At 54.6% G+C, this 17,358-nt stretch overlaps 5 protein-coding genes across 5 annotated transcripts in view; 2 read left to right on the forward strand and 3 right to left on the reverse strand.

Moving 5' to 3' along the window:
* Positions 1-6: 6 nt before the first annotated feature.
* MONBRDRAFT_30952 (uncharacterized protein) lies at positions 7-1,270 on the reverse strand (the record flags this gene model as incomplete). The annotated part of the gene is made up of 4 exons (XM_001742735.1): positions 1,067-1,270; positions 866-944; positions 403-763; positions 7-295 (listed from the first exon to the last, which is right to left on the reverse strand). Exons 1-4 carry the CDS (start codon positions 1,229-1,231, stop codon positions 7-9), a joined length of 894 nt encoding a protein of 297 aa, XP_001742787.1. The 5' UTR covers positions 1,232-1,270.
* Positions 1,271-1,298: 28 nt separating this feature from the next.
* Positions 1,299-6,228, forward strand: MONBRDRAFT_22366 (uncharacterized protein; the record flags this gene model as incomplete). Its single annotated transcript, XM_001742288.1, has 14 exons — positions 1,299-1,497; positions 2,205-2,329; positions 2,425-2,568; positions 2,688-2,740; positions 2,827-2,905; positions 3,072-3,257; positions 3,347-3,535; positions 3,632-3,712; positions 3,796-3,982; positions 4,062-4,164; positions 4,253-4,367; positions 4,495-4,611; positions 4,714-4,780; positions 4,886-6,228. 14 exons carry the CDS (start codon positions 1,299-1,301, stop codon positions 6,226-6,228), a joined length of 2,988 nt encoding a protein of 995 aa, XP_001742340.1.
* A 427-nt stretch (positions 6,229-6,655) lies between these two features.
* On the reverse strand, positions 6,656-7,658 carry MONBRDRAFT_22367 (uncharacterized protein; the record flags this gene model as incomplete). Its single annotated transcript, XM_001742736.1, has 3 exons — positions 6,656-7,044; positions 7,149-7,404; positions 7,506-7,658. 3 exons carry the CDS (start codon positions 7,656-7,658, stop codon positions 6,656-6,658), a joined length of 798 nt encoding a protein of 265 aa, XP_001742788.1.
* Positions 7,659-7,919: 261 nt separating this feature from the next.
* On the reverse strand, positions 7,920-15,501 carry MONBRDRAFT_22368 (uncharacterized protein; the record flags this gene model as incomplete). Its single annotated transcript, XM_001742737.1, has 25 exons — positions 7,920-8,433; positions 8,561-8,737; positions 8,850-8,927; positions 9,012-9,080; positions 9,182-9,397; positions 9,500-9,663; positions 9,808-9,931; positions 10,026-10,157; positions 10,274-10,669; positions 10,696-10,829; positions 10,944-11,253; positions 11,362-11,493; positions 11,571-11,750; positions 11,883-12,005; positions 12,123-12,210; positions 12,345-12,497; positions 12,595-12,707; positions 12,739-12,810; positions 12,982-13,104; positions 13,247-13,318; positions 13,400-13,473; positions 13,560-13,647; positions 13,779-14,693; positions 14,737-15,135; positions 15,274-15,501. Coding segments are annotated over 25 exons (5,074 nt in total), but the record flags the coding sequence as incomplete, so codon positions are not given.
* A 271-nt stretch (positions 15,502-15,772) lies between these two features.
* MONBRDRAFT_22369 (uncharacterized protein) overlaps positions 15,773-17,358 on the forward strand; it is a gene marked incomplete at both ends in the record, with an annotated part of 3,371 nt that continues 1,785 nt past the window's right edge. The window contains 3 exons of the mRNA XM_001742289.1: positions 15,773-15,877; positions 16,003-16,133; positions 16,169-17,355. Coding sequence (XP_001742341.1) covers positions 15,773-15,877; positions 16,003-16,133; positions 16,169-17,355 — 1,423 coding nt within the window. The remainder of the gene's footprint in view (positions 15,878-16,002; positions 16,134-16,168; positions 17,356-17,358) is intronic.

Raw genomic sequence — 17,358 nt, forward strand, 5'->3', positions numbered from 1 at the left:
GTGACGTTAAGACACAAACTGCTCCTGAAGCATGCGTTCATCCAAAGACAGGGCGGGATCGCAGAGAATGGTGATGCGCCGGGTCACGTCCTCGGATATTTTCACACGCTGCACGTGACGAAATTCTCCAAAATCGGCCGTGGCGCTGACGGGCCGTTTCTCCACGTTTCGGGCGATAAACTCGACCTCACAACCCGAGCGCAGCAATGCACCCTTCCATCGGCGCGGCCGAAAAGGAGAGATGGGTGTCAGAGCCAATAGACCTGAACCCAGTGGTACCACTGGGCCATGTGCACTAACACAGGCAGCGAATTAAGCAGTTGCATGTGGCTGAGCGCACGGGCGAGCTGGGCCAAAGATGGTTTAGTAGTGTGCTGCGTGAGTGATCGCGTGTTGGCGCACCTGAGGTTATAGGCCGTGGATCCGGCTGGAGTGGCTAGCAAAACGCCGTCGCAAATGAGACTATTCATGCGCTCCTGACCGTCGACAATGACGGTAATGTGCGCAGCCTGGCGGGTTTGACGAAAGAGAGAGACCTCGTTGATGGCCACGGCCTGAAACTGTTCGCCATGCACATCATAAGCAGTCATACGTAAAGGATGGATGTGGGACACCTGTGCTTGTTGCAGGCGTTCAAATAAATCAGCCGCTTTGTAGTTGTTCATGAGAAAGCCGACAGTCCCTCGATTCATGCCGTAAACAGGAATATTCAGCCGCTCATTGAGCAGAAGATGCATGGCCGTGAGCATGTGCCCATCGCCACCTGAGGTGAATCGATACCGAGTAGCAACCCGATTGGTTGGTGAGTCTGGACAAGCAGGGCAAGACGATCGGCTCCAGCACGCTCAGCGGGGCACAGTCGTACCCAAGGCGACAAGACAGTCGGCTTCATGGAGATCGTGATTATAATAGGTTCCCAAAAGCTCTTGCAAAGCCTCCTGTGCCTAAATGGGTCAAGATCAACCGAGCACAGGGAACAAGAAAGGTGGCCGCGTCCCAGTCACACCAAGACGGCAACAGGCCACATAGCTCAGCGCAAAAGCAGACCCTGGAGTCGTCGGCATACCTTGTCACTGCTGGAAGCGAAGAAGTGGGGTCGCTTATAGGGCTGCGGCGTCCGAAACCCAGACCAGTGTGGACCCGAATATCCCGCCGCCAAACGCCGCGCCGCAGTTCTGATCATAGCTATCCCTCCGCACACGAACGGGCCCCGCCCAAAGCCAAAAGCCATAAAAAGAACGCACACAAGCCTCTTAGACGTTACAGTGCTTGAATGGCAAGTCAACAGAGAAAAACGAATGTCTCTCAGTTGTACTTTTCTCTCTCTGTCTCTCTCTGTCTCTCTCTGTCTCTCTCTGTCTCTCTCTGTCTCTCTCTGTTCAATTCTCTCTAACCAATTCATACTCTCTCTCTGTCTCTCTCTCTGTCTCTCCTCTCTGTCTCTCCTCTCTGTCTCTCTCTCTCTGTCTCTCCTCTCTGTCTCTCCTCTCTCTCTTTGTCTTTTGTCTGTGCTTATCACACACACTCACTCTCTCTCTAAAATGATTTGACCCTTCTATTTTCAAGCAGCTCTCAGTCGTTTTTGACACACACACACACACACACACACACACACACACACACACACGCAAAAGGGCAGCGTGGTGTGTGCGTGGGGTCTGTTGACGGGGCCGTGGGCGGGGATCCGCAGGGTATTTGGATCAAAATTTGTCGGCCACAAGGCTTGTTTCCAGTGTGGTGAGGCGCTTGGCTTGTGCTGCAGCTCCGCTGGCAAGCCAGGACAGAAGAACCACTGCGATGGCACAGGATGGCCCAGCATCTCTGCTGGCACAGATCCTGCCCGACTGCGCGCATCGTAGGTTGCTGGTCTCGTTGAACATTGATCATTTACGGATGCTCAATGCCACCGCCCCGGGGTGATGGCGCTTGCTGTCTGCTCGGCTTGCTGTCTGCTCGTCGCAACCTAGCCACTGCGATGAAAGTGGCGGATGAGCCAGGTTCATGAACCAGCTGACCCTTTGCTCACGCTGCCTGCTGGGGTCGACAGAACCATGGGCAGAGCACCCAGATGCCATGGACATCCTGAACGGGCTCACCTCATCATCGCTCTCACAAATTCGTCAGTCTTTGCTCCCCCTCTTGTGGGTCATCAATAAGCGTTGTCCGTCTTCTCCCTCACCCTGTCCTCTGGGCACCCCCACCAGTCACCGAACAGCAGACCTTGCGCGATTCACTCACCAAGCTTTCACAAGACACGGAAGAGCTGGCTTGGTCGCACTACAAATCCTTTATTAGTGCCGCTGACCATTCCAAAGCCATCTTTCGCGAGGTGTGTATCCTGGCTCCAAGCGTCTCTCACAGCGTGCGCTCGTCGAGCCTCGCGCCTCCTCATTTCGCTGCAAATACGCCCACGCCCGCACGTAGTTCAAAGCCGTGGAAGACCATGCTTCGTCCCTGTCCAACCAGCTGTCTGGCCTGTCTGGGGCCTGCACTGCACTCTTGCAACAGGCCAAGGCCATCAATGACCAACGCCACGAGGCTGCCTTGATGCTTCGTTACCATTCGCAGGTCTGTGCACACTGCTGTTGCTTTGTGCTCACCTGACAATCTCAGATCATCCTGGCTGCTGTTTCCAAACATCGGCACATACACACACGCGCACACGTATCTTGTGTGCCCTTTTGTAGATTATGGAGGTGCTGGAACTACCCCATCTTCTGGATGCCTGCATCAAATCAAGGTACTCACGGCAATCGAATCGGGGCATCGCTTTGGCTCTGAATCAGAAGCCACTAGCACTCACTGACAACTGACAATCACGCCTAGCCGCTATGAAAAGGCGTTGGAGCTTCGCGCCCACATTCAACGTCTTGCCCGGAAGCTTTCCAACGTTTCCGTGATCAAGGTCAGCATCAATACCTTCTCCTCAAAACGACCTTGATATGAGACACTTTGCTTGCCTTGTCTTTTTCTTCCTCGGGCTCGGCCTCAAACCAATTGGCCTCTTTACTCAAGCGACTCGCTTCTCACGACATCTTGATTTGCCCTCGCCTGCTGTCCGCTTTCTTTAGACGATTGCCGAGCAATCAGAGCTCAGAATGGGCCAGATGAAGGCAAGCCTGGTGCAGGCACTGCAAACCGACCTTGCACTCACAGATTGCATCAACACCGTCAGCCACCTGCGGGCTCTACAAACATTCCAAGAGCCCGAGCTTCGCGTTCTCTTCCTTCAAGCTCGTAATGCTTTCCTCGACAAGGTGTGGCCGCTCAACTCTGGCCGCGAGCAGAGTATCTTCCTATTCTTCTCATCGCTCAGCCCCTCCTCTCCCCTGCATGCCTACGCTAGACCCTGGCTAGTTTGTCAACGGCAGATGCAGCACGCTACCTGAATGACGTTATGGACGCCTCTCGCCGACACATCTTCAACATCGTAACTCAATATGGCGCTGTCTTCTCGACGACCTATGCCAGCAGCAGCAAGACTCACGACCCGCTACAACGCCATGAACTGCTCTACGATTGGGCGCTGTTTCGGGTACGTTACCTTCATGTTTCAGTTGTCCCGGGTGTCCATGCCGCACTCAGCTCATCAGCTCAACCCCCTGGCAAATGCACATTGCATGCGTGTTAGGTAACCATTTTCGTAGCCACTCTTGAGCAGCACCTGCCGCGGGTCCAGGCCCGTGCCGCCGCCATCATGGGGCAAGCAATGGTAAGCCAGTGTTTTTCGGTCAATGTCATCTCCGATGTGTGGGGCCAGTGATCTTTTTTACTCACTGCCTACCCTGCAAATAGCAATTCATGGCTGCTCTGCGCCGTTGCGGCATGAATGGGCGGGCACTGCTCTTGCCCGTCTGCGAACGCTACTCCATCAACGCCTTTGAGGCTCGAGTTCGAGCAGCCATCGACATTTTTGAGACTGGCCTACCTTCCATGCGCTTGGCCGCCCATGGCATATTGAATGTTGATGCGTCATTTGACGGTACGAAGCATCGTAGCAGACCCAACCCGCTCTCGCGTCTGGGGTGCTGGCATTGATGGGTCGGTTTGTGGGTCGCTAGAATCTGATTTGCTACAGCCCCAACTTCCCATTCGTCTCACCAGTCATGGAGCTTTGGCTTCTCTCGCAAATGCCATCCTCCATGCTTTCAATGAGCTTCGCGAGTATGTTCTGACCCTTGTTTTGCCTCATGGTGGCGACCCATCATTCAACCTCTCTTGGGTACTCACTTTCCACCCTTGCCCGAGTTAGATTTGCTCTGGCCAGCATTGCGATCAAACTTGCAGAAGGCTTGACGGTTGCTCTCCAACGTGGTGCCGCTAGCTTGGCGCGCTTCTATGAAGGCATTAAAAGTGGTCTCACTCAGGTCCGCAAAAATCCCAATCAGCAAGGATTGATAAGATTGTGTGCACTGTGGTCTGCCCAAAGCCCCACTGATGCTCGACCCGGTTAACTCTCACACTGTTCTTCTCACCCCATGCCATGGAGCACAGAAGGAAATGCTTGGTCTGAAAAACATCATGTCGCTCTATGGAACTGCCTTGGTGCCAGCTCTGGTCGCATGCTTTGATGCCATTTACATGCCCTCCCTGTTTCTGGATCGTGCTGCGGTGAGTGCTTCCATTCATTGAGTGGCACAGAGCAGATAGTTTGAAACTGTGCGAAATCTTTCTCACTGTGTCATCTTTTGGACACTACCCGCGCCTTGGCAGTTGGCTACTATGCGCCACCAGTCCTTGTTGAGTATCGAGGCGATTGTTTCTCCACTCTGCGACGCCTGTACGTTTTAAGTGGGCCTTGATGATTTCAACTGACAACAGGCAAGGTCGGCAGAGCAGGCCAGGTGCTGGTCGCTCGATGGCTAACGCGGGCAATGTTGAATAGGTCCTGAAACCGTCGGTGGCATGGTCCGCATCCTGAATGGCACGGCAACTATCCCTAGCGAAGGGGCAAATGGCTCTGAGCCCACGGCCGCTGGGGCAGAAGACAAAGCACCTGCATCCGAGGCAGAACTTGAACCCACTACTGAAGATTCCGCTACGGAAAGTGAGGTCGTGAATGACGAAACTCCTGCCCTTGAGCGCCGAGCCGCTGGGGCAGAAGACAAAGCACCTGCATCCGAGGCAGAACTTGAACCCACTACTGAAGATTCCGCTACGGAAAGCGAGGTCGTGAATGACGAAACTCCTGCCCTTGAGCCAGCAAAGGGGGAAGAACCTGTCCCCGATGGTGAAGCTGGACAAGTCGGCGATCTGAAACCATCCACCCTGGAAGTTGAGCCAGCCGAGAGCGAGGACAATGCTTCACAGAGAGCCACAAGCAATTCCGAACCATCTGTGCTCGACGAATCCGCGTTTTCCCTAGACGATGATACGACAGCTGAAGTTGGAGCAACTTCTCCCAATGGCAAGCTCGAGCCCCCGGTTGAAGTTGATGCTGATGTTGATGAGGCTACCGCAGCCATTGACACGACACCTGCAACTCCTTCAGCCGAGGCCGCAGATACAGACGCTTACGCAAGCGAGGTGATTGCTGAGCCCGAGAGCGTAGCGTCTCCAGAAGCCTCGCATTTAATACCAAAGCCAGCAGCCGTGATGGAAGACGTGGAACGCGACAGGGCTGAGCAAGTGTTCGCCGACTGGCTCGAAGCCATGCGAGCTCACATGCAGCAGGATCATCTCCGTGTTCTAGATTTATTCCGCGAGTGTGATGTCAATGGCGACGGGCGCCTATCAGCAGACGAGTTGCGACAGTTTTTGACGACCGCTCACCTACCAATGTCCAACGAGGATGTGACGTGCGTAATGGGCGTTTTGGACGAGGATGGTTCCGGCCTGATTGACTACCACGAGTTTGCCCAAAAGGTTTATCGACGTCGCTACCCCGCTACCGAGAGCCGTCGCAGCTCAGCGTCATCCACCACAGCTCCTGAAGCTCGAAGTGCACCTTCTGCTCGGCAGTCTGCCGGTGAAACTGCGCTCAACAAACTACTCAAATACTTCCAAGCCCATCCGGCGGTTCAACAACAATTTGTTGACGAGATCCGCGCCAAGGACTCAACCGAGCAGACCGGGGCTGTTTCGCGCCAAGCCTTTCGGTCCATCGTGAGAAAATTGGAGGGCGCCCAAGTAAGCATACGCGATGCCAACGCTATGATTGCCTATTTAGACCCAGACAACACTATGAAGGTCGTCTATGAAGAGCTTGCTCCCTTTACCCAGGCATGAACTATCCGCGTGGGGAGGCCTACCGTCAACACAGCCGGCAGGACAAAACACAATTTATACTCTTACAATCGCATCACAAAACTACCTTCCTCTCCCTGTGTGGTCTCTTACAAATCCCCAAGCTCCAGGTATGCTGTGCCAGAAGGGGTGGACTGATTATTGCATCATCAATTGCATGGACAAGGTCAACGGATCACGCTGTGCCCTGCCCATCAACATTCAACACATACATGCAACAAGCGGACGCCCCTCAAAGCTGTAAAACACTTCACGCTGACACAACACAGCATGATCACACTCGATCAATATACCTCTTTAAAACGCGAGGAGGAGGTCGGGGGCGGCAAAGTGGCGAGCAAAAACAACGCCAGTGCGACAGGCACCCGCGCCGAGAAACTGCAAATGCAACTCCACTCAACGACATTGTTTACGCAGCCTTTTCCTCAACATAAGCACGGGCGAGATTCTTAACGCGCTCGATACCATCAGCATTATCCTGCTCCTTCTCAAACTCAAGGAAACGCTTGAAGAAGTGCTTCATTTTCTTGGTACTCAAGCGCAGGGTCACGACCCGCTCAAAAAGGGCGCGAATGGCATCCTCGTCATCGATGCGCAGCTCCTGGTCGATCCAAATATTCCACATGTCGACACGTTTGGGGTGCGTGGTCACGACGTTCTCAAAGATGGTGCGGCCACGCTCGACATCACCAAGCTTAAACTCCAGAATGCCAAACTTGCTGATCAAATCGACGTGATCGTGCTTGGGCACGCTCTTGAGGGCACGCTCCAGCAACGCCCGGGCCGTGGCAAATTGCTCTACAATGTATGCACAAAAGGCAAACATTAGAACGAGTCGAACCGCTTGCAGTGAAATGTGACGCTGTGAGTGCGCCCTGCACTGACGAGGAAACACTACATACTTTGATTGAGAAGATACTCGGCATACTTGAGCCAAACTGATTTGTGTGACTTGAACTTTTTCAACATTGCCTGGAAAACTTCTTCGACCTGGTCGTGCTTTTCACTGCGCATGTAAATACCCAGCAGGTGCATGTGCATCTTCAGCGCATCCATGCGTTGGCAACTATCCGCAAAAACCTTGTCCAAGGCCTCTTGGGACCCAAAACTATTTTCCAGGTTCAGCCGAGCGACCCAAACGTTCATTTTCTCATCCTCCTGTGACGCCAAGGGTCCGTGTTGCATGCAACACACATATCATCAGCAAACATTGATGCAGTACTTTGTAGAAAAAGCGACCTGGAAGCTTAGCTACTTACCAGCTCTGGAGCGATTGTCTTGAGAGCCCGGTGGGCAACGGCGCGGGCCTTGTCCAGCTCGGTGAGCTGCAAGAAGAAGGCAATGTACTGGATCCAGGTAAAGCTGCTGTTCGGCGACGCCATGACAGCGCGCTCGTGGTCCTCCACCGACATTGCTTCCGCCTGGTTCAACTTGGCAGCTTCGGCTGCGCGAATGCGTTGTTCTTCACGCGATTGGGCGGCCCGCTTCGCCCGCTTGTTGCGGGGTGCTACTCATTATGCAAACATGTAGGTAAGCATCCATTTCGAGCGCTCCCCATACTCCGACCCCAGTCACATTCTCCCTCACCAAATGCGCCCCCGCGCCCCCGCCCCCCCATAACTTCATCCCACAATAACATTTTGTTGGGCTGTCCCGTAAGCACGCCGACGTACCATCATCCTCGTCATCCTCATCCTCACTGCTTGACTCCACGCCGGCACCGGCACCCCCCGTCGTTGAGCCCCACAAGAGAGACTGAGACATCAGCTGAAATGGGTTGGCTGAAGTGGTGCTCGTGCCAAGAGCATCACCGGCGTCGCGGAGAGCGGTCGATGCTGATGCAAAGGCACCTCCGCCTTCGGCATCACTCTCCTCGTCACTGTCGCTATCGCCGTCATCGTCCTCAGCCTCCTCGTCCTCCTCATCCGACGAAGCATCAGCGCCCCGTTCCTGCAGGGCCACGGCGTCCGTGTCCAGCACATCGTCAGCATCTGCGTCACTCTCGTCGCCGCTCGCGTCACCATCAGCTGCGGATGCCTCATCTGCTGACTCGTCCATGGCCTGGGGCAAGCCGGCATCATCAAAGTATGACGGCTTGATGCCCAGAGATATCCGCTTCTTGTCCACGTCCACCTTCAAAACCACAGCCTTGACCGCATCACCAGCAGAATATAGCTTGTTCAAATCCTGAGGGACAGACGGATGATGCGTGCTGAGTGAAAGCGATGCATCGCCAAGCCATCATCCCATCCGTTGCACGATGCACTCAGCGCCCACACGCACAAAAGGACTCACAAAGCACAAGTCAACATACCTCGATACGTTGATCTGCACACTCTGAGATGTGAGCCATGCCCGTGAGGTTGGCAGAGTCATCAATCACAATGAAGACGCCATAGGATTCGACACGCTTGATGACGCCCGTCACGTGTTGCCCTTGTTCCAACGTGTCAATTCGAAGCAAAGTTGTGCCCGAAGGATCGACATCCGACTATCACCAGGCAGCGACGACGAGATCAAAACATGTCACATAGAAGCCCATTTTGTGTGCCTGCCTTGGTGGTGTGTCGCACGGTGAGAGGGTCTAATTTGAGTTGACAAACCTTCTTCAAAGACATTTCAAGACGACCATCCGTCTTCGCCATGATTCGGCCCTGGACCAGCGTGCCAACCTTAAAAGCCTGACAAGTTTACAATTTGGTCAGACTACCCTGCAGCCCACACAAAGAGAATCACGAGATGGGGCGAGATGGCTTAGTACATACCTTTTTGATGTCGCGCACGAACAGATCGCTGAGATTGGCGATTTGCACACGGGCCGTTACATTTCGGCTCTGTGCACAAGAAAAGTTGTGAGGGAACGCAAACCATGTGATGGCAAGGCAGGCGGCAGCCAAGTCATTTCGGTGGGGATGGGGACGTATCAAACACGTACAAGAGCGACAAAAACGCCTTCGTCCGTGGCGTTGCACACCACGCCGCGGTGCACTTGATCGGTGTCGACATCTTCCATGCGCAGCACGGATGCCTTCGTTGCGGCGTCGCCCTCCACCTCCGAGGGGCGCAAAGACAACCGAATGTCCCCGATAGCTGAGCCCATGTTGCCCGTGGCTGCCAAGTTCTCACCACCAATGACCACCGCACGATACACCTGCAAAGCATCAGATGCATGAATCGCCAACCACACTGAGTGAATGCGGATCCATCAGGGCGCAAAAACTTGTGGACTTGAAAGTGAGTCGTGGGCTCTGACCTTGGAGCGGTCTAGAGTTTTGAAAGGCTCGGCATGAAGCTTGTCGTCAACGTCCGTGATGTCAACGGCACCAAATCGGCCGTGGCCCAAATGCATGATGCCAAAGCGGTTGACAATGCGCTTGAGAGAAGCAGACACAACACTGCCAACATGAATTTCTTGGCCTACACACCAGCAAGATTGAGCAAGGCCAGAGCACAACCCGCATGCCTTGACGACACTTGCGCGAAACGCAAACGAATGGCGCCTCAACAAAAATAGTTGAACCGTTGGTCAGCCACGACACCACCGTGACGTGAGCAACTCACTTGATTCGCTCGCCAGTTCGAGTTCGAGGAGCTTCTCGCTCATGATGATGATGCGAAATTTGTGCCGCATACCAATGCCAAACTGCTTTTTCAGCGCTTTTGGGTCAGTGGCAGCCGCACCCAGCTACGTGACAAGGTGGTGGATCAAGAAAGTGCCGATTTGCCAAGATGAAGGAACTGAACCGCATGTTCACGTGGGTATCGTCTGGTAAACTTACATTGACAAGGTTGATGCGCCCGCGCACGTTTGGCGCGAGCAGAACCCAAAGGCAGCGCTCGCCCACTTCCGACACGACGCCCCACCGCTCCTGACCAACCTCCACGGCTTCACGCTCGAGCATCGGTGGCAACTGTGAACGCACCAAACAGACACAGCTGCTAGTGAGGTCTCGTGCTTGTGCTTGGGAGAAAGAGAGCCAAGGAGAGGAAAGGATGGGGAAAAAAAAGAGCCCTTGTGCACACATACCTCCTTGGCGGCCAGAACGGATGGTTTGAGGGAGCACTCGGCGACGTGGCGCTTGAGAAACTTTTGGGTAATGGGCATGAAACGCCGCGTCTTTTGATCCCGGAAGCCCAGGATGCGAACTTGAATCTTATCGCCCTTGTGGTAGGCTTTAAAGGGCTGGGCCGAAGTGTCATTCTCATCCAGCACCTCGGTTGCCAAAACGCGACCTGATCGCTTCTCGGGCAGACGCAGTTGCAGCTGCGTCTGGCCGGCCTTGGTCACTTCTGCCTCGACAACTTGGCCTACTGCCAGCTCGCTCGTTGTCGGCTCACTCTCCTGCTTCCAGCCATAGAAGCAGTCACGCACAATGAGCATGCAGAAATGTAAGTAAAGAGGTAGTAGAGCCAGTTGGCTCCGCTGGTCCGGGGCACACGTTAACAAACCTGAGAGGCCCATTGCACGGTGGCCTGGCCAACGACAAATTCAGGGTTGCCCACGGACAGGACGGTGACAGTGGCCTTGCTGCCAGCGACAAAGCGCTTGAACGGCTCGCGGCGGTCATTGTACGTTTGTGTCGCTAAAAAAGGACATGGATTCAATGAGCGAGCTTTCGCGTCAGCCAACCAAGCCAGTCCATGGCCCCATTCCACCTGAGTGCTCAAACCCCTCTCAACTTGAAAACGCAACTTACGGCAATAAAGCAGAGTGCGCTCGGGACCAGACACGACGGCGTGCGTCACCTTGACCAGTTCGACTCGCCCTTGCACCTCCTCCTTCTTGGCGAATGGAAGCTTGGTAGGATGACTCCGCTTGCCCTTGCCCGTTTTCGAGTCCTTGCCATTGTCCGAGCTGGCGGACACGAGCTCGGGCTTGAGCGTGACATCTAGCACGCCCTTCTCGTAGTCAATATCCAAGACGCGACCTGGCAACTCAACGCCGACCTCGCACTCGATGCCTTGACGCTGCTCTTTGGTCACAAAGATGGGCACGCCGTCTTTGGTCTATTTAAAAAGCATTTCGATGTCAAGAAAAGAAGCGGGGCGGGGGCTCAAAAAAACCTGCAGTTCCAAACATGCAGTTGCCATTTGATGCTTCCACGACGCACGCACCGTGCCAACAACGCCAAAGGGCTTGATCTCCTGAATCAGCACAGATATGGCCTGGCCATGATGATAGGGGGCGGCACGGCGACCAGGCGAGTCTTTGATACCCGCGAAGCGCGCCATGTCTTTGGCCAGTGACTACCACACCGCCAGAAACACAACGTGAGCAATTTTAGGACGTGGCACAGAAAGGCTAACGTAAGCTTGAGCAATACCTGCATGTATGGGACCACGGCAACGGCACCGATGACATCCTCCTTCATTGAAAAAACAGCACGATTCTGTTCCTTGTTAATCTCAGAGACAGCGACAAGAACTGTTTGATCAGGATGGAAAAAGGCCTTGGGATTGTCCACGTATCGCTTGGCCAGTTGGCGCAGAGGAACCAATCCACTCTATATGAATATGAGGCCGATTCAGCCAACCACGCAAAATGCAGTGAGCCGGGCAAAAGCAAAAGTGAAAAGCATGGGCTTTGCAATGCAACGGCAACATGATATAAATCGAGGTCTTCTCCATGAACGTACTAGACCGTGAATTGTACCGATAAAGCAGCCATAGTCCAGAACAGAGCGGATGTAGGCAGGGAAGACCTGGCCTAGTTTCAAATCATCAAGCTCCTTTGGCAAACTCTCGACCTTTGTTTGAGCCTGGAAACGAGATGGCAACACAATGGCTATAGACTGAGCAAGACCAGCAGCGGTGCACCACATGTCTAACAGGAAGCTCTGCTCGATCATCGTGTCAAAAATCATTCAAGAACAAACCTTGAGCTGAGGCTTGCAGGAGATGGTGACGCGGCGGCCTCGCTTTTCAAGCACGACTGCTTCCAGCTTGTCGCCCTTCTTGTATGTACTGATAAAAAACAGAAAAAAGAGTCGAAGCAAGCGAAGACATGAGGTGTAACCGGACACTCAACCATGCCACCAACCCTGTGTGATGCTTCACGAACGCGTGCAATGCCACTATTCTGGGTAGATGTTACATACCGGCACAAGGCAGTGGCAAGGCTTGGGTGGTCAGTGAGATGGCCAGCACGAAGTTCAGTCTGTACCAAGGGTGACTCCACGAATTTCACGGTCAGCATGTCCTCGGCGACAGCGACAACCTCAACTGCCTCGAGTGAGCCCGCTTCAATGCGTCTACACAAACGAAACGTTGGTTTCGGGGTGAGAGGACGTTGCTGTAAACATGGTGTCACCCTACATTAGAATGGCTGAGCAAAAATGATAAACGCACTTCAGTTGCGCGTCGCGAGCACCGCGGTCGGCGACGGAGGTTTTGGCCGCACGAAAGGTCAGGATGAGCGAATTTTCTTGAGGGTCGCAATTGAGCACACCACACTCGACGACCTATACACATGCACAGTTGGATGGTGGTGACCATGAATTTACACCCACGATTCGCTAAAATGGCATTGTTCTGAAAAAGCGGCAGTGCACTTAGGCGACGTGCCTGTCCACGCCGGAAATTGTCTGAAGGAGTGGTGGTGCGAGCTTCGGTCATTTGACCAGCCGGAACAAATCCGCGGACCTAAACAATGTGGGGACATGTCAAAGCTCGGCCAAGATATTGGCGAGATCATGACGAATCAAACGGGCGCGTGACTGTAGAAGTACAACGTACTTGATTGTAAAAGCTGACAATGCAGCCCTTGTCCATCACCTTGCTGATGCAACCATGGGTACGCATGCCCGGTTGCGCATCGTGCATGTTTTTGATAATGGGAAGATCAGAGCGCACAAGCGTCTGGATGGGATTGTTGGAAAAAAAAAAAAAAAAAAAAAAAAAAAAGGGACCGAAATATGAGCTCTCAAGAAGCGATGTGCGACAGTCAGATGCAGTTCTCTCAATAAATAGAGGCGTGTGGCTTCAACTCTGCTGAGCGCACCTTCTTCAGAGTCACTTTAATACGATGCTTAGAGCCCTTGAGTTTCTCATTGGACAACACACGACCCTTGACCTGAATGAAAGCAAGTGGGCTGTGAGGAGTCATGCACATGCGCAAGCCTCAGCCGTGAGACAAGACGTCAAACAGACACACCTTGTCGCCAGCTTTGAATTTTTTCTCCGGGTGCGTGAGCATGACATCGGCAAGGTGTTCCGAGGGAACGCGAGCTTAATAAAGGGTTTCGTGTCATGAGCCACAGAAACTAGCAACATTGGCACGGCACTCCAAAGCCATCCTTGAGTGAGCGACACACCTTGAATGCCCGACGCCAACTCAATCACCATGCCTGAAGGGATGAGCGAGAGTACCGAACCCTGCACGAGAAGGCCAACTTCAATGCTCTAAGGAAAGGAAGACAGGCGGTGTACCAGAGCAATAACAATCACATGCAATGGGATCAGAAAGGAAGGAACTGACCCAGGTCCAGCAACGCCAGCCAGCAACGCAAGCTGCCTGGATGTGCACGACAAACCTCAGCTGCGAGAAAAGGGACCTTCAAATCCTTTGGTGCGAAAGAGAAGGAGTAGATGCCGTCAAAAGGCTGCTGGGCCACGACACGTCCCTCGTGCGCCGTCCCACGGCGGAAGGACTTGGGCACTGTCTCCACATGCTCTTCAAGCAGGCGCGAGATGTGGGCAAACCCCAGCACTTCAGGGGTATCTTCCTCGGCTGGTACGCCACGAGCATGGCCTGGTGCAGGCTGGCCGGCGGCCAAAACACCAAAAGCTTGATCCACAAAGCGCACGTGGCAGGAAGGCAAGCGAGTCCCAATGGGTAGAGGCAATGTGCAGTCGTCGATTTGCAAATGTGGCTGACGCAAGGAAGCCAAAATGACCTTGTTGGCGAGATCGATGAAAATGACGCGAGCCGTCAGGGTCTGGCCCACCGTGTAGAGCTGTTCCGTAGTCTTCTTTTCAGTTGGCAATTGATCAAAGTGCACATGATGAATGCCAATGGAGAAGCCGCCGCTTTGCAGCACCAAGCCCTTGGCGTGAACCTGTTGCACCTTGCCGCGCACTTGGAGACCAGGACGAAGTGTGGACATGACTGCCTCATTGGTTGAGAGCTCAGCGGTGCGCAGCTTGGAAATGTTGATTGAGACTTGGACGACGCGAGTGGAGCCAGCCGTGGTGCCAGTTGTGACGCAGAACAGGGGTTCACCGGGGACAAGATTACGGCCAAGCTGCTTGACGTGCAACTTGGCAGCCTTGGTAGGCAGGAAGCCTTGAGCCCCGTCAATGCCAAGATCCACGACATAACCGTGATCTTCAACGCTTTGCACGCAAGCCGGTAGCAGGCGCCCCTGACAGTGAGCGCACGGAGGGGACCAATGGCGCGAATCCATGAGTGTCAGTGAGAGTAGTTGAGGGGTTTGCGAGCGATGCGCCTGGTTCAAGTCGATGCAAGAAAGGGGTCAGGCGATTGCCTACCTTTTGCAAGATATCATCCACATCCAAGTTGGCATGGATCAGGCGTGGGTCTGTCGTAAGCAGCAAGCGTTTGTCCTCTTTGGCTTTGACAGCACAGACAAGCTGTTGCCCGACATGAAAGAGCCGTGACATGGAGACAACAATCTCGTCGGAAGCCTGGCTACTTTGATTGGCCTGCTGTTCCTGCTCCTGCTCCTGCTCTGACTCTTCATCCTCTGAAGCACTGGCGGCTTCGGCATCTTCGGCGTCAGCGGCCTTGCCACGAAGATAGGCAACGTAGTGCGGCGAGACGTCGCTCAGTTGCAGCGTGCCCTGCAAACCATGGGGAAGGCTAATCTGCACGGCAAAGTCGGCAACCGACTTGACGCAACCCATCAAGAGCTGACCAACGACGATGCGCTGCAAATGCCAACCCATGCCAATCAACCACCCAACCAACAACATGCGCATCAGATCAAAGGAGAGCCAAGCAAACCAGTCCACTCCCTTTCCGCATAGCGCCGTGAAGGCTCGTTTCTGCAGGCCCTCAGTACGCACCTTGCCGGTGAGCGGCTCGACCAGACTGGCCGTGCCCGATGCACTGGTTGTGCTTTCTGAAGTCTTGCGGGAACGAGAAGCCTTTGGTGTGCCAGCTTTACTGCCCTTGCCATTCGGCTTGCCCGAGCGACCCTTGGCGCGCTTGGATTGAGGCTCAACACTATCCGTCTGCGTGGAGGAGCCGGTATCCGGTGAAAGCGACCAGGACCAGAAGGCGTGAGCACACATTGCCGAGCGTTGAGCCTAAACCTCAACGGGGTTGACAAGGGCGCAGGTCATACATTCTCACTAAAAAGCACATCTTTTTCAGCTTGATGGCGCAGCTGGCGCTTCTCGGCAGCCGAGAGCAGCCGCTGCCCCCCGCGCGGGAAAGCGTCCTCGTCTGCCATGTCAGTCGGTTTGCTCTGGCTGACAGGTCACAAGGGGTCCAATCCTATCAAGCCGGCATAACGACGTGAGTCGGCATGCCCAGCTGCACCGCTCATCGGCCAGCCACCCTATGCCCGAACCGTACAACGCAGCTGCTACACTCTACCCCTTCTTCCCTCCCCCAACACACGCACGCACACATGCACACTCACTCACTCACTCACGGACGGCCTCGGTGTTCGAGACGCGACCCGGTGAATAGAAAAAGACAGCCAGACACGCGAACGAGACGACATACACACGCACACGCACTCACACACACACACGTGTCCGTCCCTGTGTGTCTTTCTCTGACAACAGTCTCTCTCTCTCTCTCTCTCTCTCTCTCTCTCTCTCTCTCTCTCTCTCTCTCTCTCTCTCTCTCTCTCTCTCTCTCTCTCTCTCTCTTCTTTCTTGCAACACGCGACTGAGGTGGCTCAAAACATTCAAATGTCAGATAAAAACATCTGGGGGTCTGTTTGTATAGGAGCATGATATGCGACCCTTGCCGCCAAAATTTAAATATCATAAGTGTGCTGAGAATTGGTCGGCTTAGCTTGTGTGCGCCTCAGAGAAGGGTCGGCGCTTTGCCCCTTTTTTTTTCCTCCCCTTCAAACCAAAAGGCGCTGCAGCAGGCACACCTGTGCCCCATTGACGAAAACCACCGCACCATGGATCTCACGGCCTCGCCAGATCTTGGCGGCTTTGGCCAAAACCTTCAAGGTATCATTGATGCCAGCATCTTCAGCTCCCCGGTCCTCAAAGAGCGAGCTGCGCCCGCCTCCACCACAACAACACCCGCTACAACTGGCCGACGACCTTTAGCCGCTCGCAATGGAGGCATGAGCAGCAAAAGCAGTCGCCCCAAGTCAGCGGTCAAGCCCCCCGTGCGCTCGGCCCGCAAGCCAGCCAGCGCTCCGGCACCACCCAAGAGCACGTCAGAGCCAACCAAGCGTGCCGTGCCACCTCGCAAGCCCCCACGCCGCAGCAGTGGCGCCTCCTCCACCAGCTTGGGCTCCCCCAACTCGGACGAGCTTCGCTACAACGAGACGGTTGGCGTGACTGCGGACAACGTCTTTACCCCTGCCCCCAGCCGCGAGCACCTTTTCCGCCGCGCCTCGGGCAGCCTCGTGCAACCCCGCCTCGACCTCTCTGCGGCCGAAGAGGATGAAATGCCCCAGCCGGAAGAATCAGCATCCCCAGCACCCTCTCAAAAGTCATGGCATGCAAACCAAACCCCGGAGCCGTCCCGTGCCGTGGGAGCACAGCCCAAGGTGGCGTCGCCGCCAGCCGCCACTCACCCCTTTACGGCAGACCTTAGTATCATCATGGAAAGCGACCATGAGGCTTCCTTTCAAGAGAACGAGGCCACAGCCCAGCTGTCCGGCTTGCCTGGGCCATCAAGCACGCCAGGGAGTCTCCAGCAAGACGTGCGGGAGTTGGACGAGGCCGAGTCGTCGACGGACGATGTGCCCGAGAACAATATGGCTGACGACGTGGTCAGCCAAAGCAAACGCTCCAGCCCGTTCACAGCACCCAACACGCCCGTCGCCAATGGCCCCAATGTTATCAAAATGCAGTCACCTGCGCTGGCCCCGAAGGCCAACGACAGCCCACACCGCTCAGCTTCGGTGCAGGCCAGCGACAAAGAGAACCTGCCAACACCGCCGCCAAGTC

This window comes from Monosiga brevicollis, genomic scaffold (genome assembly GCF_000002865.3).
Source record: "Monosiga brevicollis MX1 MONBRscaffold_2 genomic scaffold, whole genome shotgun sequence".
Taxonomy (NCBI): Eukaryota; class Choanoflagellata; order Craspedida; family Salpingoecidae; genus Monosiga; species Monosiga brevicollis.